The sequence below is a fragment of the Carettochelys insculpta genome, chromosome 7 (assembly GCF_033958435.1).
Source record: "Carettochelys insculpta isolate YL-2023 chromosome 7, ASM3395843v1, whole genome shotgun sequence".
Lineage (NCBI taxonomy): Eukaryota > Metazoa > Chordata > Testudines > Carettochelyidae > Carettochelys > Carettochelys insculpta.
Window position 1 is genome coordinate 60,523,124 of NC_134143.1, and position 23,136 is coordinate 60,546,259.

The window sequence follows — 23,136 nt, forward strand, 5'->3', positions numbered from 1 at the left end:
TCATTCAATTATAAGACTGTGTGTCCTGTTCCAAGGGAAGAAATAATAATGAAGTCTGAACAAATATGTAATGTTTTTTTTCTGGTGCAACAGAAAAACATCGTCTATATTAAAGCCATGTGGGATAAAAGACTTCTTAACAGTGAATCATTCCTTTAGGAGAAAAGACTTTTAAAGTCCTCCAGAATATCCTCTTCTCACACGTGTTTGACTGGGGAGAGGGACTCATTATTCAGTGCTAGCTTTTTTCACCCATCTTTAAAAAATCCTAGCTAGTACTTTGGATGCAGTGTATGCATCTTAATGAAGAAGTATGAAGCAAAGGAATAACATGCATTTGTATAGGAGATGCCTCTTTCTTTATTTGTGCCAAAAGAAAGTGCAATGTAGTTCATGCTGTTGTACATTGATCTGTCAATAAACAATGTCACTTATAATCAAGTTTCTGTCAACAGAAGATCAATAAAATGCATAGTTAAATAAAATGAACAGCAACCAATTTTAACTTGCTCCTGAATTAATTTGAAATCCGTTTGGACTGCAGTATTTTCATACTGTCAAGAGAAGAAAGATGGTCCAATGATTGAAGCTTTGGACTCAAAGAGACCCATGTCTAAAAATGCCAATAGTTGCATTGCAGGATTTTCAAAAGCACCTAGGTGCTTAAGTGTTTTTAAAAATCCCAGTATGTTCATATCACAGCTGTAGGCATCTAAATATCTTTAAAAAGATGTCTCAGTTCACCATCTGCAAAATGGGTATAATAGTACTTACCTATCTCTCAAGAATGCTGTAAGGATGAATTATATTAAAGATTGTGATGTTCTCAAATGAGTAGGGGGAGGTGTGTCCTATACTTGCCATGGGCTATTTTAAAAATACTGTGCTTCCTTAACTAGAATATTTGAGTGAAATTATTTCTCTTGAATATCTATTATTAAAAATGTATAAAACATCTTAGATTTTCTCAGAAAAAAATGTTTCAGTTCATTGTGCTAAGGACGGCTCTTCCAGGATGGGATATCTGACCTTGATTTGATCCAAAGGGCTGCCAACAAACCAAAGCCCACATCCCATCCTTCATATAATGACTCCAAGTGTATGTCTACATTGTAGGGCGTGTCCATGTCAATGGACTCAGATTCACCAGGCTGTAAAATTGTGGTATAGACATTTGGGCTCAGGCTGGAGCCCAGGCTCTGGGACCCTCCCCTATTATGGGGTGCTAGAGCTTGGGCTCCAGGATTGCTTGAGCATCTACACTGCAATATAACGGCTCCACACGCCAACCTGTTTGTCTGAGTCAGCTGACAGTCTTTCCCCTCAATACAAACTTTGTGGGCCACTTTCAACCCAAGGCTTCATAGAGCCTCTCCTCAACCATCCTTGCAAGGAAAGGGTTTCACATAAAATGGAATACTGCCTTTGTGTTGCTAGAGAGATGATGCATGTTCTCCTCAGCTCCATTGCCCACAGATTTCTTCTGTGAGAAGATGTGCCCCAGGATCTGAGAGGAGCCATGTGATTTGGGGACCAATCTGCTGCCTGTTCTGGGGAGTGGGTATGTGAGTGTGGATCTCTACCTTAATTATGTGGGTTTTGGGGTGAACCTTTCAGAATTCTCCTACCTAGAAGGCTTCTTCCTACAGGATTTTCATGGGAGTGAGTGATCTGGCCCCTGGATTTCATACCTGACTGTCACTGATTGCTGTGTAAACTACTGCAAGATTTTAACCATGCTATGCCTCAGTTTCACCATCTATAAAAGGGAGACAATATCCACTTTTTCAGAGTTCTTTGATGAAAGTTGCACAAAACTACAGTGTAATTATTATTATTAGTCTTTTATGAAGTAATAACAACCATTTGTATAATTATTTAGGCAGTTTGAAGCTCTGTGATGAATGTGAATTTGCCTTTACTCCTCATTTTCTGTTTTTAATAGGTTACAACACTGTTTTTGTTGCAATCACAGTACTGGCATCTTCCAGCTTTTTTTTTTAATAACTCTGAAACAATGAAGTGTATTTATTATACATTCTTTCATAGTATTGGAAAACCATTAAACTGTCTAGCAGGAGAGGTATGTTCTCTTTTGTTATATAAAAATAAACTCTTACAGCAAAATCCTTTCTTTTTGGAACACTTGGTTAATAAGAAACAATACTATTGCAGGGCCTTCCCTGGCTATTATTTAAATAATGGATCTGTGAATGTTTTCACAAAATGTTTATTTTTCAAATTATTACTAAAGAGCTGACGTGAAATTATGCAAATTAAATATTTTAGCACAGTTCCATGGTTAATATATTAATTTTTGCAAATATTGTAATGGAGGGTTTGACTATCTTCTTTCATAACATCAGGACAGATTCTATCCCCAGCCGTGGAAGCATATAACAACCTCTCCAGGGGTGCTGTAACTTACACTGATAGCTGTCATTTTAGTTTTGTGAGGGTAAAAGAAAAGGCAATTTACATTTTTAAAAAGTGACTAGAAACTGGTTTTGAATGCCTCAAATTTTAAGCCAGGCCTTGAGAGCTGCTGAGCATCTGCAGATGCCCTTCACTTTGGATTGAAATTATAAGAGCTCAGCATCTGAAAACCAGGCCCACACATTTGTTCATAAAACCAAATGAAGAGAAGGAAAATTTCCGGTTCTTAACAAGGTGTGTAGTTTGGATTCAGGGACTCCAGCAGTCTGTAGGTGTTCTTTGAAGGGAACAGATATTAAAATGTTTGAGAGGGAACTTTGCAATGTATTGTGAAATATACATGCAAGAGATACATTTCCTGGACACTACAGTACTAATCAAGGATGGCCTGATCAGTACCACACTGTACCGAAACCCTACTGATCGCTATACTTATCTACACCCTTCTAGTTTCCATCCTGCACATGTGACTAGATCCATTGTTTACAGTCAAGCTCGTAGGTACAATCGCATTTGCTCTGATCCAACTGACAGAGACCAAAAACTACAAGAACTTTACCAAATATTCATAAACCTGAATTACCCACCAGGACAGGTAAAAAAACAAAATCGACAGGGCCAGACGAATACCCAGAGACCAGCTACCCCAAGATCGGCCCAAAAAAGCCAAGAACAGAACGCCACTGGTCATCACCTACAGCCCCCAACTCAGACCACTGCAATGAATTATTAAAGACCTACAACCTATCCTTAATCAGGATGCCACACTCCAGAAGGCCCTGGATGACCTGCCTGTTCTCTCCTACAGACAACCTCCCAACCTCATGAGGATCCTCACTAACAGCCACAGTCTATACCCCAGGAATACCAGTCCCGGAACCTTTCCCTGCAACAAAGCCCGCTGCCAGCTTTGTCCACATATCTTCTCTGGAAATACCATCACTGGACCTAACCAGGTTACTCACAGAATCACGGGCACTTTCTCATGCTCCTCTACTAACATCATATATGCCATCATGTGCCAACAATGCCCAGATGCTTTGTATATTGGACAGACTTCTAACTCCCTTAGACAAAGGATCAATGGACACAAAACAGACATTAAAACACTCCAGATCCACAAACGAGTTAGTCAACATTTTAATGGAATGGGGCATTCTGTCAATGACCTAAAGGTATGTGTGTTACCGAAAAGGAATTATCGCACCATTTTGGAAAGGGAAACGGCCGAGCTGGCTTTTATATTCAAATTCGGCACATTAACACATGGTTTAAATCGTGATGGGAACTTTCTGAGTCACTATAGGGGCTTGTCTGCATACTTGGCCCAATCTAATTCTTGACCTTCCCCCCCACCCCCCCACTCTCTGATTTGCTCACCTTGATTATCTTTTTCTGATTTGTCCTCCTTGCTTACTGTTTTTAGTTCTCTGTGCCTTAAATATTGAGTCTGTTCTGGTCTGGCTATGGTCTGAAGAAGTGGGTCTGTCCCACGAAAGCTCACCTAATAAACCATTTTGCTAGTCTTTAAAGTGCTACTTGACTGCTTTTTGTTTTGATATTGTGAAATATATTTGTAAGGTTATTTGTAGTCTATTGTTAGACACTGTGAACAAAATATTTAAATATGAGCCAGCCTTTAAACAATGAAATTCCCCAAAGAAGGATTAAGGCTTGCTTGCGCAATGGGGCGAGCACTCTTGGCACTGATCCAGTGATGCATGTTTTTAAACTTAAGCACCTGAATAGCCTCATCAACTTTCAGGATTAAGCCCCGGTGCATGACCTGGTTGGAACACAGCCTGTATTTACAATAATACAGAGGTTCCTGTAGGACTTGTACAGTACAGGTGCCATTGGGGCTGGGCAGGCAAAGTGCAACTTTGTGGATGTTTCTGCAAAATCTGTCCATATCTGGATGTATGAAACTCCTGGCTTTTCTGCAAGGGGTGAAGATTAAACACTGACCCTCAAACCAGGAGTTTTGGCAGTCAGTTCCACCTACCCTTCCAGCTGTCACTACCTCACTAGAGAGATTGTGGCTATTGATTAACTTTTGTCACTGTCTGCCTTCTTCCTTGACAGCATCCATGACCTCACCATATTTCCTCACTTTAACACCTCTGCTTCATTCTCAAGCTCCTTGTGACTCAACTACTACCCACCATGCAAGCCATTAAAAAGGTTTCTGTTTTCTTTAAAAAATGAAATAATTTTTGACTTTGCATCATTTGAATTAAAATATCTTTTGTTGTATTGGGTTTTCACAATGACTAACATGACCAAGTGGGAAGCTGGCTTTCTGAGTGTGTTTCAGCTCAGTCATACTTTTTCTTCAAATTTCTCTTCAGATTCCTTTTAGGATGTTACTGAGTGGCTGTATTTTTAATCGAGAGCAAGTCTGGTAATTCAGAACAAGAAGCAAGTTAAACCCCAGGAATTTGTATGCTATTTTCCGAAACAAAATACAAAATGTTATGGCTTTTCCTATATCACAACAAACATTTCCACATAGTACACTGAGCATGCCAAGTAATAGATACATAAAAGGGAAGAAAAAATTCTCAGGTTTACATCAGAATTTACTGCAACCGTAGGGGTCTAGTTCTCTGGTGACATGTTTATATGCAATGTGTCACTCACCCACTAACTGTAGCATTCTAGGCTTAAGCAGGGTATTTTCCTTGATAAATAAGGAAGGAAAAACTGAAATTCAAGCAGTATAGAATCCGGTTTGTGTCTTTAGTTAGGGTTTATTAAATTCTTCCCATGCAGGATGGACTGTGATTTCCTATAAAGTGATAATCCTACTCCCAGATTAATAAAATTGATTTTGATCTTGCATTTATATTGGCCCAAATCCAGAAAAAGTCCATCAGTTAATGTATGAAACCAGAATTGGGCAACCCTGAATTCAGTGGGAGCAGACCTAGAGTCAGCGTATTTTTAGATTTTGATGGTTATGTATTAAAGATATGGTTCACAATTTAAGTAACATCAGACATGCTGGATTTAATTAAACTAAATCTTGCCAGGCAATAAATATGTTCTTCTTTTTTCACTGAATTTACAGTTTTAATAAGCAATCGCTTATCTTTCTTGGACTCCAGTTGCAGGGTCATGTCCTTAGTGGGTGATTAATCACCAATTCAGTCATTTTAATGCACTTTGCATCTTGTACAGTATCTGATATTACCACATTTTGCAAATGAAGGAATCAAAACAATATCTGCCCACATCACACTGGAGTTCAGACATATGAAGAACAAATATGATTGTTCCTAGGTAAAAAAAAAAAAAAAAAGAACTTGCTGTATCTATAAACTCATGTAGATCTTCTGCTTTCTTTCCAGAACTTGGGCACCAGAACCATTAAAAATTAGCTATGACAGGAAGTTGTTTGTGTTTGTGAACAAACTCTATATCTCACTGCAAGATGTCCTACAAGACTGGAGGAGAGATGACAAGAAAATGAAAAGTGGGGAGGAAAAAGAAGCACTGAACAGGTCTGTATAGTTTACTTATATGAGTTGTTTGTTATAGCAGGTATCTTTGTCTAATTGCACCTATGTTTGTGAGCATATGTTGATAAATGACATGTATGCCTTAGTAAATTATGGGTATAGTTGAAGAAGGGAAAAGGAGATGCAATTGATTGGTCAGTGTGAGAATAAAGTTCAAATTGCTAGCTACGCCCCTCATTTAATAGATATTCCTGGAGTGAACACAGAGCTGTAATTCACTTGAGAGGCTTTCCTGATACCATGAACCACAGGACTGCAGTTCCAGCAGTTTCTGACTGGCAGTTTGTCTCTAAGAGTAAGTTCAATCATAAATTTACTCTTGAGCTATGTGTTACACATTGTATAGACTGCATGGATGTTTGTATTTTATTCTGAAAGAACAACACTTGAATCAGTAAATGTCTGGTTTCTAAACTAACCAAGGACAGTGAAATACGTAGACACTGAACCAAATTTCTACAGATGGGCTACCTTAAATATTGGGTGATTTGAAAATTGCAGGGTAAGTTGGGCTATTTTCATCACCTCTGGGCTCAACTATACCTTTTAAGGCATGGATCTGCACTGGAGGAAGGACGGAAGCACAGTACAATATCTCACAGTGGCTGTGCCTAGACTAGACCCCAACTTCGAAGGGAGATTAATAATGAAGTGCTACCGTGCACATGCAGCACTTCATTTGGCTAAATCTCCGCTGCAGCAACTTCAAAGTGTCAAACTTCGAAATGCCAGCTTCTGTGTAGCCGCGGAGGAGTAAAGGGACTTTGAAGTACCGCTGACTCATGGTTACACGCAAGCTGGCACTTCGAAGTTTCACACTTTGAAGTTGCCGCAGGGGAGATTTAGCCTAATGCAGTGCTGCATGTTCACCACAGCACTCCATTAGTAATATCCCAACACCCTAATTACCATGTCCCCTTTGAAGTTGGGGGCTAGTTTAGACACAGCCAATGAGACACACTATGCTTCAGGAAGGAACAGAGATGGGCGTGAACCAAAATCCTAGATCCACACATCCCAAAACTTCCCACAATTTGAATGTTAGAAGGAATGACCTGTAGCTCCTCCTCCTGACCACTGCATCCCACTGTTGTACCTCTCCTGCTCATTTAACCCATTTCCTCCCTCATTGTCAAGCTCCATAGCTTAGTGGTGGGTTTTCTTCCCAGTGTAAGGGTGACAGACCTTGGTTGCCGGCCCCAGAAACAGAACCTGCAACTATAGGGTCTAAAGTGCTGCACTCTACCACATGAGCTAAAGGCCAGCTGGCTCTCAGCCAAGGCTGTAGAGCAGAGACTTCACTCACCCAGATGAGGTCTCAGTGCCTCTGGGTACTACACCAGTGCTGTACAAGGGAAGGTGCGTTGATGATAAATACAAGTTTGTTATATGCAAATATGCTCATTAGCACACACAACTGTACTGGGGACTGGCAAGGAAAGAGCTTCCTTCTTGCCCTTTATAAGAATAGTCTTGGAAAGATTAGATTTTTATTGGTAAATGCCAGTTTCACCTCACACTCAAATCAAGTGAAAATATTTCCAATAATAATGAATAAAATTTACAGCTAGACAAAGTAAGAAAAATGCTGCCTGAGTACTTACTGACATCAAAATCCAACAATTTAGATTTTTTGAATTAGGCTTCTCACAATGAATGAATAATAAAAACAGGCATGATTTGTTGAAGAAACTGCCCCCCTCCCCAATTTGTCTAAACATACCAAAGAGCTAACATGTGCTTCCTACAAGTGAGGGATCTGTTCCTGTGAGCTGTACCCACCCTGGGGAAGATATGGGGTGTCGACCTTAACTCTCCTTGCCTGTACTAGGGATGTTCAAAAGCTGGCTCATAACAACTGGTCACACTATGGGGATTAGTCTCAAAAGGGTAGCCATTTTAGTCTGTAGCTTCAGATAACAAGCAGTCCTGTAGCACCTTAATAAATAAATTATTGTTTTTCTAGATAAAAAGCAGTCAAGTAGCACTTTAAAGACTAGCAAAATAGTTTATTAGGTGAGCTTTCGTGGGACAGACCCACTTCTTCAGACCATATCCAGACCAGACCAGACTCAATATTTAAGACACAGAGAACCAAAAACAGTAAGCAAGGAGGACAAATCAGAAAAAGATAATCAAGGTGAGCAAATCAGAGATTATCTTTTTCTGATTTGTCCTCCTTGCTTACTGTTTTTGGTTCTCTGTGTCTTAAAGATTGAGTCTGTTCTGGTCTGGATATGGTCTGAAGAAGTGGGTCTGTCCCACGAAAGCTCACCTAATAAACTATTTTGCTAGTCTTCAAAGTGCTACTTGACTGCTTTTTGTTTTGATAGTGTACAGACTAGCACGGCTTACTCTCTGTTATTTTTCTAGATAGTGAATTTTCATGGGTAAGATCCACTTCTTCAGATTACAGCAGAGAAACTAATGGGGATGATTATTAAGAGTTGTAAGTTTTTACATGTATGTAATTAATTAATCTGCTCTCATAAATTAATTGTGAAACTGATCCACATTTACATCGTTTAAGAACTGAGGGACTAAAAGCCAGGAACATGGCTGAGCTTTGTGGTGGCCAGGTGGCATGCGCTGTAGTGCAGGGCCCTGGAAGTGAGCACTGAAGTCATGGGAAACTGGCAGGGAGCTGGGAGGAGACAAGGGGGAAACTGGCAAGTAGCCAGGAGAGCTGCAGGGAGATGGTGGGACAAGTGTGGAACTGGGGCAGAGCTGGCAGAGCTAGTGGGGGATCAGTGGGGAGTCCGCAAGCTGTGGGGACAGGTGGAGAACCAGCAAGGAGCTGGCTTATCTTTTTCTATTTATTTATCACTATTCTATTCATTGTTTTTGTGGGTTATAGGTACATTACATATATCACGTGGGTGAACAGTATGTGTTGGGAATGTATCTCAAGCTAATTACATTATTCCTTATGGATATTAATTGTAAGTTTTTTCATTGTAAGTTGAATTACTGAGGAAGGTAGCCTGGAGTTATAAGGAGGACCCCCTGCACGCTTAGATTGTTTGACATGTTAGTCTTTCTGTTTCTTTAATAAAAGTTCAAGTTCTGAAGCCGACTGTCACATATTGCAGCCCACTTCAGCGAGGCTTCGCATCTGCCCCACCCTGTTACTTTAACATTACCCAGCTCAAGCTTACACGGATCTCTTCCCCCAGCTATCCTGATACCTGCGCCCCCAGCTGCTCGGTTCTCAGGCAGCCCTCCTGCTGCTTCCAGCACCGCACTTGGGAGAGCGGCGGGCACTGCCCTCCTAGCCCCGCCGTAGAGCCCGAAGCAAGTCACTTCGCCGCCCCGTGCCTTAGTTTCCCTTCTCCACAACAGGGCCACGTCTGCCTTTCTCCCACCCGCTGGTGGCGGGGGACTTCAAACGCCATCGGCGGCAGGGCTGGCACGAGGCCTCAGCCCCACGGCTGAGGGTGCTAGGAGCCCGCTCTCCCGCTGCGCCTCCTCCCACTGCCGCTCCACCGGGGGGGGCGCCCGGCGCGTGGGCACCTCGCAGACGCTCCCCGGGGCGGCGACGGCGGCCCTCTGAGCATGTGCAGGAGGCCGGGCCGCGGCGGAGCCAGCCCGGGGCCAGGTGAGGCGGCGCTGGGTGGGCTGCGCTGAGGGGCGCGACGGAGCCCCCTTCCCGCGCGGCCTGCAGCATGAGCGGCTCCGAGGAGCGGCGGCGGCTGGAGCGCCTCACCAGCCTGAAGGAGCGAGGTAAGGCGGCGGCGGCGGCGCCAGGCCGGGCAGCCGCGGGCGGGGGCGTTGCCGCGGGCGGCCGCTGACAGGGCCGCCGTCACCGGGGCCATCGCACCGGACCACGAGGGACCTTCCCCTCCGCGGGGCTCGTACCGAGGATGGCCTGGCACCGGCCGGGGGTCGCGGCGCCTCCTTACCGCTGCCTGATTCAACATCAGCGGAGGGGTGGGGACAGAGGCGCTGCCAGGCCCTTACCTGGCCACAGCCGGGCCGGGGTTAGTCTCCCCGCCCACACTCCGTTTTGTTTCCAGCTGTTCCCCTTCTTCCCGGGGAGGGCGGCCTGGCTGAGCGCTTCCCTTCTCCCTGCCTGCAAAGCGGTAAATCACCGCCCCGGGGGCTGCACGGGTTGCTCAGCGGTTGGCTCGGGAATCCGCGGTGTGAGCGGATCTGGGTCGATGGGAGGGATCAGGAAATATTTTAAGACGCACGTGGTTAAAGCGGATTCTTTCTCGCAGCCCGCGGGCGTAGCCTTCGTGGCAAGGCACAAAAAAAAATCTCGTGCAACAAACCCATTAGCAGAGCCCCAAATCAGTGTCCGAAAATGGGCCCCCAGCGACCTGCAGGCAGGTCTTGCAAAGGGAGGCAAACGATTTCTGAGCAGAAATGCTGTTTGTTTTATGAGGTAGGACTACAGCAGCTCAGTAGCCTTGCAAAGGAAGCCGAATAGAGTAGTGGTTCATACATTGGCCTGCTAAACCCAGGGTTTTGAGTTCAACCCTGGAGGGGGCTATTTAGGGATCTGAGGCAAATAGATTTAGAAAAAAAAGACGGCAGGGGAATGGGCTGGATGACCACCAAGGTCCTTTCCAGCTCTATGAGATGTGTGTGTATGCATATGTGTGGTTCCTTGCCATTTGTGAGCTAACTCCTGAAATCTCATGGCCCCCTGAGCAATGCCAGCTGTATTAAAGTACTGAACAAATAATAAAAGTTGATTCATTGCATAAAAAGCATAGTCCACTCTGCAGCTGGGTGCAAACCTCAACAGTGTGAGTTCTGTTGTGCCTTGAAAGTGGCATGAAGTCCTGCCCCGATACAAAACTTGTATCCACATTCACAAAAATTAGCCACAGCTGTTCGCATTGATATTTGCAGATATGGATACCTGTGGATATGGAGCGGATATCCACAGATTTGCGGGGATCTAGATACATTTGCATCCATATCCGCAAAAATGACCTGTAGATATCTGCATTGATGTTTGTGATGTGGATACTCATGGATATAAAGTGGATTTGCAGGGCTCTAATCCTAAATTTAATTGAAATTGGAAGTTGGCCCTCAGTTGCTATGCTCTGCTTTTCATAAAGTCATCTGATGCTTCAGCTCTCTGGTTGTGGAGGTCTCTTGGATGCATATTATCACAGTTCAGGGCAACTGCACCTGTATTTCTGCTTTGTAACAAAAGGGGACTCATTTTCAGACTTCTAACTCCCCAGCTATTGCATTCCAAGGGTGTGGAGACCCATGTGACTCTCCCTGCTGACCTAGGTATTTTCAGGCTTCATGGTTCCTACTTTCACTGTACTGCTCCCAACCCCGATGGGTTGCCGAGGCCACCTGCTTGCTTTCTCTGCAGCCATGGTTAATTGGTGGAATTCTTACAGTTTTCAAGTGCCATACAGTGGTTCCTGGGAAAGCATACAGATAGTCCCTGATTTACAAACAGGTTACGTTCCAAACACCTGGTTGTAACTCGATTTGGTCGTAAGTCAGAAATACCCTTATACTGTAATCCCTTGAGGTATGCAAGGGTTGCATTCCACACAACCCTTGCATAGCTTGAATTTTGCATCAATTGGAAGGGCTTGGGTTGGGGCAGTGGGAGTGGGCAGGGGGGTTAAGCCTGGTGTAGGTTAGGGTGGCAGGGGTGGTGGTGGGAGGGTGGAGCTGAGCTGGAGCTTGCAGGGGGTTGGACCCAGGCTGCAGGGGGTTGGGGTGGGGGTTGAGCCGAGCCAGGGCTGCAAGGGTGGTGGGTAGGGTGGTTGGAAGCCCTGTGTGCTGGTTGAAGCCGGAGCCCTGTGTGCTGGGGAGTGTGAGCTGGGGCCATAGAGGACTTGGGGGAGTTAAACAGAGTGAACTGGTAGGGGAAGGGGGGCTAGCTGTTGGGGGCAGAGCACCTGCAGCAGCTGACGTGCACTGGCTGCTGACAGCCCAGCACGTACCCGGGGGGGTGGGGGTTAGCTGGTGATGTGGAGAGGGGATTGAATGGGGGTAAACCTGGGCAGGAGAGGGTTGAGCTGGCAGGGGGGATACAGCCCCTGCGTGCACTGACGGCGGCTGACAGCCAGATCCCCAAGTGTGGGGTGGGGGTGAGTTGCGGCTGCAGGAGGGAGGGGTTGAAAGAGAGGTGCACTGCGGTGGGGTGGTTGAGTGGAGGGGGGCTGGGGCTGGGAGCTGGAGCCCCAGGCACAGGTTGAAGTCTGAGCCCCATGTATGAGAGGGTGAGCTGGGCTGTGGGGACCTTAAGTCAGGCGGGGAGGGGTTGAACTGGGATGCACCGGGGCAGGGTGCTTGGGGCAAGTTGGAGCCCTGCACACGCTGAGCCAGCAGCACAAGGGGCGTGATCTGGGGCCACATGGGGGTTGGGGCTGGGTGGTGGTGGGGGTCGTGGCCTGGGTGTGCAAGGGGGCTGGGGCACGGGGGTTGGAGCAGGGTCCATGAGGTTTGGAGGGGAGCCCCAGGCATATGGCTGGAGCCCCCTGCTGACAGGAGATGAGCTGGTACGTGGTGGCAGGGGAGTGAGCTGGAGGTTGGTCATAAGTATGAATGGTCATAAGGTGATGTGTTCGTAAGTCGGGGACCACCTGTACTTTATTATTTAGATAAATAAAAGTGTTACAGAGAAAAGTTAACTAAAATTGTTAAATAAACTGCATGCATTCTAATGAACTTACCAGAGTCCACCCCAACCCTATGGATTCTAATAGGAGCAGTCCTTCAAAGCCCTCAGCAAGGGGATGCATTGTGGTTGTAAGTGCACCACAGTTTCAGCTCAGAACAAGTGCACACTCTTATGTATGGGACATCAGTAGGCTTAATCCTTTCAACCCCGTCCTAAGAATTGGTCCCTGGAGAATCCAGTTTGAACAAGGATGCATGAAGCTCTCCAAGGGAATGACTTCAGGAGCTGATACTGAGGGAAATACATTAGCATACATCTCCCTACTAGAGAAGATGCGTACAGTGCCACATAAGATACACACTTTGGCTTTTAATATAGTGTATGCAGAGATATTAACCCTAATTCAGTAGTTTCTTAATTGCATAAGACTTTGTTCAGTATATGAAAGGTTATTGCCAATCTGCCACACATTTTATGCCATGATGGTGGGTTTAATCTATAAGTAGATAGATAAGTGCAAGAACTGGCTTTATCAACTGCTTGCTTTCCAGTTATGCATCTGCTTGATCAATGCTGCTCACACCTTAATATACAAAGGATTTGTAGCTTTCTGGTAGTCACACACAAAGGGTTTGTAGCTTTACTTTTAATTTATGCAGCAGATTTATGACTTAAGATGCATTTTATTTGTGTATGTTATATCACAGTTCCTGTAACTGTGCTTAAATTGACCTCTGCCACATCGTGATCTTGTTTTGAAAAGGAATCTTGTAGCAATAGCTGGAAGTATTTTGTCTGGATATATTAAACAGAATAGTATGACACAGTTTTCTCTTCTGTTGAATGGGAATTGACAGTGTGGGCAGAATCGCGGGCGATAAACCCCCCGCTGACTCCGCACCAGCAGTCCGTCCGGATCCCCACGGGGCCTCAGACGAGGACAAAGAGGAGACGGCAGGAAGCCCGCCGACTGGCAAAGGACCGCTCCGCTCCTCAGCAAACCGACCCCACCCACCTCCGGCAGGGGGCCTAGAGCGCAGTGCAGTGTAAGAGGGGAGAGACTGGGGAGAAGCTAATCCCTAGTAGGTTAGGAGCTGGCTTGTTTGTTGAGGGCAAGGGTGAGATACGGAGAGGAAGGTTGGATTAAATAATGATTATATTTATTAACAAAAACAGTAACTTATAAACAAACAGCACAATAATTGAACTTGTAACGATATATATATTAACTTATCTACTTCTAATTATACTTTAAACACTTACAATAAACAGCAACAAGGGTTCCATGAGGGAAGTCTGTATGAGACTCTCCTTGCAAAACACAAGGACACAAAAATCTAATAAGTTTTTCCTCCGGCTTATAGGGGATAAATTAGTTTGTCACCCCTATGTACCCTGAGTGACTAATAGTGCCACTCTATTGGACACCTTGAGGTCCACCCTACAAGGGTCCTTCCCAACTGATTTTTTCAGTGGGGATTGGAGAGAAGGGAGGAAAGGGAAAAAAAGGGAGAAAAGGGGTTATAGAAAAAGAACACAACGATAAACAGTTAATTAGTAAAACTTCTAGTTATGGGCTTGTTAACCAGGTGTGCAGCTTTAAGCCAATGGTTATAGCCCCAAGTAATAATAGTTCCCAGTTAGAGTTACTGGCTTGGCAAGTATCCCCACACAGCCCAAATTAAGCTAGAAAGTTAGTGTTTAGGGCGTAGGGGGTTTTACGTGTCTGATCCGGTGGTCTAATCCGATAAGATGGTCACGTCCGGTGGAGAAAGGCTGAGGCGTTGGCAGCGAGAGCGGTGGTGCTGCGATGGTGGCAGACCTTAAGCCTCAATTGGAGTGGACGCAGTACCCCACCCTAGGGATGGGGCCAGTTCGACCCACTCCAAATCCGCTCTCAATCTGTTTGTTGGCGGCGAGATCAGAGGTGCCGCAGTGATTTTTGGCAGGCTCTGGGTGCTAAGGGGTGAGGGCGCAGTACCCCACCCTAAGAGTGAGGCCAGTTCGTCCCTCACCCAATTTACCTCAGAGCGGAGACTGCCTTAGCTCTTTTAGTATGTGTGATTTCAGCTATGCCTCAGCAGAGCGGACTCTGCTGGGCGGATGTAGAATTGCAGCTGAGGACCTTCAGGGAACAGGAGCTCTTCACAAAGTCAGGAGCACTTCGCAAAGTCTTCTTTCAGCGCCGGCTGCCGGTGGATAGTGGAACCCCCCGAGCGCTGCGGGGCGCTGCCTTATATTCCCTGTTTTTATGAATTATTCATGAGGTCATTTGCATATAAGCGTTCTGAGGGGCCTGTTTTCAACCAGGTCCCTTTCCAGGAGCTACCTCATCTCCGTCCAATGAGGAGCCTGGATTTTGAAATTCATGATTTGAAATGTTTGTGAGTTCAGGTTACCGGTAAAACCAACCGACACAGAGTGACCGTTACGGGGGCTGCTAACTGGCAGCCTATGTACCTTTTAGGGTCTACCTGCCCCTGTAATAATATTAATGGCCCAAGGCTTGTCTTCCCTGGCCCACGGGGACGATTATGCCCAAGGGATGAAAAATCCCTGACAGGAATCAGGTAGGGTGCATGGTTGGTATGGTTGCGTACATTGTATAGGAATTTAGTCTGATATATACATTTACCTCCTCCACTGTACAGTAGAAGGTTTGCTATGTCATTAACCAAAATTCAGCTGATTTTTTTGAGCATCAGCTCTAAGATTTCACATAGACTTCCCATTAAGTACCCCAACGGCTAGATCTGCTACTGCTCTAATTTGTATTCTAGCCTGTGAACAAGTTCAGTGTTTGTTCCTGAACCTCAGATGGACACATTTCTCTAATTCAACACCAAATTCACAAATAAGGCTATTTTAAACAACCAGTCCTCCCTGCTTTCCATCAGCACTATTGGTTCCAAAATACCAACAATCACTGAAATGATTATGCATTTGGAGTATTCCTGACAGGCACTTGGTGGGAAATCCTGGTTAAATTGAAATCAGTTGGACGAGTGCCAGGATTTCACACTTGGATTCTAGGGATCTCCAGCCAGACAACCATAAAACTGTTATACATCTAATGGAGCTTATGGCATTTCAGGAAAATAGGTGGGGGAAAAGATATCATGGCTCAAGTATGTGCTGCCCTAGGTTCACACCTGTTCTTGAAATGGGACATTCTCACATGCAAACAGAGCCGCCTTTTTTTTTTTTTTTTGTAAAGAATACACATTCGGCTTAAAATATGGAAGTTTTACCATGCTAGTAAAAACATAAATACAAAAGAAATATTGCCGTGCTTGTGTGAGTTCAGGCCTTTCAAAAAGGAAAAAAAAAATTCTAGTGGGCAATATTTTTAAACATTCATTCTCCTACAGGTTACTTCAGAGATATTGCACCATTTTGCTAGTACATGGGCCTATATAATTCTACTGACATGTTTAAGGTCTGGGAAGGTCCAAAGGTGAATAACCTAGATAATAAAATTAGATTTTTAAAAGTTATTTTATTTGTAATGAACTAAGTGTTATTAAACAGATAACTTGTTTATATAAAGTTTTAATCTAACACTGTCCCGTTCATATTGTAGATAAGAGGAAAAGGAAACCATTTATAACCTTTCTTATAAGAGAGGACTAAGATGGCTGGCTTTAGGGACACTCAGTAACTGCAAGCAATATGTAACTAGAATACAATGTTCTGAAATTTTACCAACACTTGGTATAAGAAGCGGTAGTGGTACTTCTCCAAACATAATGCTGTTAGCATGAGGTTCTGATTTCTCCACTTAAACTTTTTATGACTACCTCTACACTAGCAAGTCCTTTCAAAATATTTTTTGAAAGAAGGGGCTTTTTTGAAACAGCTCGCTGAGCATCTACACACACAACACATTCTCTTGAAAGAACGTGGCTCTTGTTTGAAAAGCACTTCTCTACTCAGTTTCAGGAAGTGCACCTCCTTTCAAAAGACTCTTTTGAAAGAAAATGTGTGTAGATGTTCTGTGGGCCACTCTTTTGAAAGCAGTACTCCATGACATCAGCCAGCTGGAGCACGGAGTCACCCCTGGCAGCACCATCAGGGCTCTATGGTCTCTGCATCTGGCCACGTTTAAAGACGCGGAGACCCAGAAACCCTGTGACAGGAAGCTGAGAGTGTGCTAGCAGCAGCAAAGGCATGACCCTGTGACAGCATGTCCTCCAGCCCACCCACAAACCACATGATGCCCCTATGGCCAGTGGCCAGGACCCCTGTGCCCCCAGGAGCCCTCCTCCAAGCTGGTGGAGCGCTCCCAGGAGCCCAATCAGGGCTCAGAAAAGAGGGCCTCATGGAATAAGACCAAGGTGAAAGACCACCTCAGACTGTGGAGGATGAGGAGATCGTCCTCCAGACCACTGGCTGGTGCAGAAACGCCGTGGCATTTGGCTGTTAGTCCACCAGCCTGAGCACTTCCACCCCTGTAGTGCCAACCAGGTAAGCTCAAAAGTGAAGGAGTTGCGGCAGGCCTACTGGCTGGCCTGTGGATGTGGCCAGCCGCTTGCAGGTACTGCCCTCCGACTGTCCCCCACTATAGAAACCTGCATTGCCTCCTTGGGCCCAAGGAAGCAGCCTCCTGTGACAGTGCTGGATACTGCAGAGCCTGAGCCATAGCCCCAGCCAAAGCTGGAGGAGCAGCTGGGACCCTCCGACAAGCTACTGCCCACAAGCTGGACTGATATCTGAAGATGGGGGTTGACAGATGGGATCCTAGTGATGGCCCTACCATCTGGGTCCTTGTGCCTTGTAGCTCCAGAAGGGCCTCCCCTGAGTTCCTTGAGGGACCTGCAGGTAGGTACCAGGCACGACAGACACCCTGGGATGTGGGGAGGGTACATCTGCCACCACCACAGCCAGCAGTGTGCTGCCCATACAGCGACTGGCCCCAGTCTAGATGTGCCCCAGATGGCTGCATTTTCGGGGCCCTGGAGAGGGCCACATGCGGCACTCAGCACTTGCTCCCATGGACAGCACCAAAGGCTGCACTCCCAGGGAGGGAATGCTGGGGGCTGGCCCAAACCTGGCGCGTGAGCCAACCATACGAGGACCCCTCAGCACCCAGGATCCCACAGGACCTCTGGGCCATCAGACTTGGGGGCGGGGACTGATGGGTTGTCTCTCTCTCCCCTGGTTTCTCCACAGCCCTGCTGTCCAAGAGTCAGGGTAGCCCCATCCATGGGCATGGAGCCCTGCTCCAGACGATGGCGGGAGCCAGGGCACTCCCACTTCTGGCACCCACAAGGTGCCAAAGCAGGGGTGTATGCTGGTGCCACCGGGAGGAGGAGGCCACCTCTGCCCACATGACTGCTCTGCGGGACCAAAACACCATCCCGTGGGAGTGGATGGCGATGGAGGGGGAGGCCTGGAGCTGGGTGGCAGGCATCTTTGATGCCCTCACCAAGGTTGTGACCACCCGTCTACTCCAGCCTCACACCACTCCCTTGCCAGACATTCCTGCAGCCCCTCCACCCCCGCCAACAGCCCCTGACCTCCTTGCCCTACTCCTGGCTGAGCTTCCTGCAGGTGCCCTGCTGGAACTGGCCCAGTGGCTCATGAACAGGGCGGGCCACTCAGAGCCAGTTCCCACTTCCCCCACCTGCAGAGCCTATGGTTAAATGTTAAGTTTAACTGGTTAACTGATTAAAGGAGAGGGCAGGGGAGCAGCTTGGCAGGCTGCTGGTGGCCCCTCCAACACAGATGGGGCTGCTCTGGCTGGGGTGGAGCACCTCTACCTGTGACATTCCCAGTTCGGGTCTGCTGCCTGACCAGGGTTCTCCAGCTGCACTGGTGTGCTCCCCATCTGTGGCAGCCCACACAGGGCTAGAACAGCCCTCTGCATGTCCAGGGCTTCTCCAGCTGCACTGGTGTGCTTCCGAGCTGTGGAAGCTCACACAGGGCTAGAACAGCCCCCTACTTGTGACTGGTAGATGGGTGCTTCTGCCCTCTCTGTTTAAACAGATCCATTTAGGGTGAGATTTTCTGGTTAAGTATTAACATCCCTAATCTCTGTCTAGATAATCTGATCATTGTTCTCATTACTTTGAGCCTGTAAAGTACGTAATTCAGTTATTTGAATAGTTATAGCATGTCTGTGATAATCTAAAAGCTTTGATTCACAGGGTATGTTTACACTGCAGGTAGACACCTAGGGCTAGTCCTGGCAAGCTGAGTCAGGCTAAGGAGCTGTTTAAGTGCCGTACAGGTGGTTGAGCTGGGGCTACAGCCCAAGCTCTGGGACATTCCCACCTTGCAGGATCCTAGACTCAGAGCCTGAAATGCATACATTGCAGTTAAAAAGCACATTACCGTGAACCCTGCAAGCCTGAGGGTCGAATGTTGGTTTTTAATTGCTTTGTAGACGTATCCATAGATTCTAAAGCCAAAAAAGACTGTTGTGACCATTTAGTTTGGCCTGCTGTACAACACTGTGCTGTATTTTTCTTTTTGTCTCTTTCTTTTTTTTAAAGAAAAACATACAGTCTTGTTTTAAAAGTTGACAGTGGTGGTGAATACCCTGCCCCAACCCTGATGCGTGGCAAAATGTTCTGGTACTTAATTACCATTTACTAGTTACAAATTTGCATTTTATTTCTATCTTGAGATTGTCTAGTTTCAACTTCCAGCTATTGGATCTTGTGCCATTGTCTGTTAGATTGAAAGATCCTCATTAAATTTCTGTTTCCAGTTCTACAAACATGTAAACTGTGATTGAGTCAACCTTTAATTTCTTTGTTTAAATAAAGACTCAAGGATCTTGATCTGACTACAAGGCATGTTTTCCAAACTTTGATAATTCTTATAGTTCTTCTCTGAACTCTCCAATTTACCAGGCTCCTTTATAAAGTATGGAGCTCAGAAGAGAGAGTATTCCCATAGGAATCACATCAATGCCAAATATGAAGCTCATGTGACCTCTTTCTTTGTTGTCCCCTTTTTCTTACATCTATGGGACATATTAGCCCTTTTATCCATTGCATGACTCAAGTCTTTTTTTCAGTCACTGCTATATAGGTTACTTGGGTATACCATATTTGGTATTTCACAAAAATTCTCCAAAACTGTAGCTTCATTAAATGGCACTCAGAGTTGTCATGAAAGCAGGTAGTCAGATTGCAGTTTGCAGAAGATGCAGTCTTGTACCATTCAAACTGACATAGCCACTGCATCGTAGTGCTTTATCTTTTGATCAAAAGAAGGGTTTGGGCTAGGTTTGCCTCCATTTACACTGCTGTTACTTTGTCATCAAAGTTAGAGAGTTAACAGAGTGGGTGGCTAAACGAAACCTAAAACATGAAATTTCTACTGCTTGAGTAATGTCATTTAAGAATGTGATTTTATTTATTTAAGCATCATTTCTGTACCAGCAAAATCACTAGTGTAGACATAGTGCTTTTACCACTGGGCTTGTCTCATTGAGAGAAACAATGTAAGCTATACTGGCAAGAGTGCTGGAGCTGCTGCAAGCCTTTTCTGGTGTAGATTAGGTACTCATCTGGAGGAGTAGGTGATGGGTGGAACTTTACTTTTCGTGACAGCTCTATTTACAATCTGACTATAGGACTGTTTGTTTCAACCCAGTAATTCTGATGATGTGGAATCCTTGTTTGATTTGACATGGAAGGACACTCAACCCTATTCTCTGGAGGTCACTCAAACCCTCTTTAAAATAGAAATACAAAAATGTACACAAATGTAGCACTGAAGTTACTTGAATGTTTGCAAGTTGAGAAGTATGAAACATTAAACACACAAACATTGTAAGTTGTGATTTTAGTTGGTGTAGGTACTGTCTGCTATGGTTTGCATTATTAGACTCTTATTTTGGTTATTATGTTGTGAAGACTAGAACAATTGGGATGGAATTGTACAGACAGGTATCTGCCTTAGGCTGAATTTTTGGAAAATTTCAGCAAAATTTTTTCAGTCATTTCTCAAAATGACGTAAGGAAAAAAAACCCCATGATTTGTTCATTTAAACCCTGCCCACTTCTCAAACAAATTTCATTTTAAAGCTCCAGTGCCTCCATGCTCTGGAATAGAGACTTGAAATTAGGCAGGGTAGGGTGGTACAGTCAGTATGATTTCAGAGATGGGGGGGTGCGTGTGTATTCGTGTGCTTTTGTTTTTGTTTTGTTTGTTTGTTTTTTTGTTTTTTGTGTCCCTGTGAAAATCAACCTGAAGCTGGTGAACTAATGAGCCTCTGAAATTGCAGTTCATGCATGCTCAATAGAGACTTGTTGGAATTTGACTGATGGAGTCACTGAAGATTTCATTGGAATTGTGTTCACCATGCTGGGGGCTGCAAGGACTGAGCAGAACTCCTCCTGTAGTTGCTCCTTCCATTCATCAGGGACTGATGTGTTACCAGCCACAGGGACTGAAGGAGAGACTCTATCATCTGTGCTCCTGTTGCTTCCCATAATAGCACAGGCAGCAAGAGGGAAACAGGCTGACTTGAATTCAGATGGGCAAGAAGCCAGGTTCAGAAAGGGTGGTGAGGCGGGGGTGAGGACAGACTGGGGCAGGCTAGCGAGGATGTGCAGAAGAATCTAACTGTTTGAGCACGCTCCTCTTAAATTGGAATAGTACCCAGGATTCCTGCGTCTCTGTATTCTACTTCTGTCAGCAAATAGCTATAAAACCCACTGGCAAAATATCCCACCTCTTTGCCAGTGCTGGCCTGCGCAGAAGGCATCAGCTTGCTCTTGTTATCAGTTACTGTTAGTTCACATGGCAGAGGTCTGTTGTATGGACCTAGAGGTTCTGACTCTGCTGATGAACAGGGGGCAGTTAATAGGGTTTTACATGATAGAATTTCTGCTTGTTTGCTTTTTTTTAATAAATCTAGAAAATTACATGTCAACATTATATTAAAGGAATGTAAGGGTGCAAAGGCAATTAAGGATGCAAATGCCAGCATGAAAGCTTGCTGATGTATCTTTAAATTGGTAATCCTGTGCACTTTAGCAAACTTAGCAGTTTCAGTACATTTTTATATGTACAGTAATATAATTGTATATTTACCCTACTGAAAGATTCTCATTGGCTTAGACTTCCAGTGTAATGTCCTTTGTGATTTATGATTGTACATGCACAGTGCCCTTAAATAGGATATTTGTTTTTCTTTGTATTTGACACTGTCTGTTGTTCAGTGGTATGTCTTGCAATCTGTCACTCAGAGGAATTCTATAAGTTGTATATACGGCTTATGATTCCTGTTTTATTGTGTCTAACTGTAGCTGCCTTGTTTTTCATATGCCACATCCTTAAAGATCAAATGTTGCTTTCACTGGCATTGTTAATATTGTAGAATATGTTTTTGTTTAATTTCATGCAATAATTTTTTGTACTTGTACCCTGATAATTTGTAACTTTCGGTATAATACAAACTTCACAATCAGATAAGCAAGAAATTGAATTTTTTTGTGAGTTGATGGAATGTATGTGTTTCCTACATGGACACGTCTTTTTGTATAAAGTACTAATTAAATATTTAGAGAGAGGTTAAACAAATGAAATACTGCTAATAGTGAGGTAGGAGTCAATCCTGTAAGGTCCAGCTATCAAAGTTGCTAGTGACTCTGTTGGATGACTAGGACTGAACTCTTAGATATTGAAGGAGTTAGGGTTGAACATGTTTGAGTACATCAACAAATATTGCTTTCCTGTATTAGAACTATTGTCTAAGTACATTTTACTATGTGTGTTCTATATGGTGTTTGTCTGCCATTCATGGAGTAACTTGCGTTAGTGCATCTAAAGATTGCAAGAAAAAATATAATATTTTGGAGGCATTAGGTAGCTAAAGACTGAATCATTATGCCTATTTAAAAGGTGGTAGAATTAAAGTTGATACCACTGTAACTGTTGCATTTTCTATCTTCTAAGCATTCAGGTGTACTTGGAAGTAGAGAGAGGCTTCCCCCTTCTGAAGATTTAGGAGCATGTCAGATTATGTGGGCTATACAGGAAGAGATCCTTACTTGACGTAATTGCATGTAGGCTCTCAGAAGTTAGTGGAACCGTGCTGATTTTCACCAGCTGAGGATGTAACTCTGCAAGGGGAACCTTCAGTCCTTAGTGACATTGGCTATTACGGTAAATGGTACTAGCAGAAGTTATCACTCACACATAAAAGTGAATTTATAGCCACTTCCTTCCCCTGCCCCCACCCTGCATGGTCAAGAAAGACTTTGACCTAGAAAACTGCAGACTGTCCATCAGTTGGATAAGGAGAATCTTAAAATTAAAATGGGGATTTGTCACCTATTCAAAATCAACTGAATGGAATTTGCTCAATGTGAAAATATTACACCTGTAGGCTGAAATTAAGCATGTGAATTTTTGGCCCAAAAGATGAGCATTTCAAAAAGTTATCAAGACAAAAAAAAGCAGTCATGTAGCACTTTAAAGACTAACAAAATAATTTACTAGGTGATGAGCTTTCATGGGACAGACCCACTGAAGAAGTGGGTCTTTCCCACGAAAGCTCGTCACCCAATGAATAATTTTGTTAGTCTTTAAAGAGCAACATGA

At 44.6% G+C, this 23,136-nt stretch overlaps 1 protein-coding gene and 1 long non-coding RNA gene across 2 annotated transcripts in view; one reads left to right on the top strand and one right to left on the bottom strand.

Moving 5' to 3' along the window:
* The window catches only part of LOC142015883 (uncharacterized), a 32,210-nt gene extending 22,116 nt beyond the window's left edge, over positions 1–10,094 (bottom strand). Inside the window, exon 1 of the long non-coding RNA XR_012646240.1 lies at positions 9,921–10,094. This is a non-coding gene — a long non-coding RNA (uncharacterized LOC142015883). The remainder of the gene's footprint in view (positions 1–9,920) is intronic.
* SHTN1 (shootin 1) overlaps positions 9,554–23,136 on the top strand; it is a 111,974-nt gene continuing 98,391 nt past the window's right edge. The window contains exon 1 of the mRNA XM_074999805.1: positions 9,554–9,683. Within this exon, the coding sequence (XP_074855906.1) occupies positions 9,626–9,683 (58 nt within the window). The 5' untranslated portion in view covers positions 9,554–9,625. The remainder of the gene's footprint in view (positions 9,684–23,136) is intronic.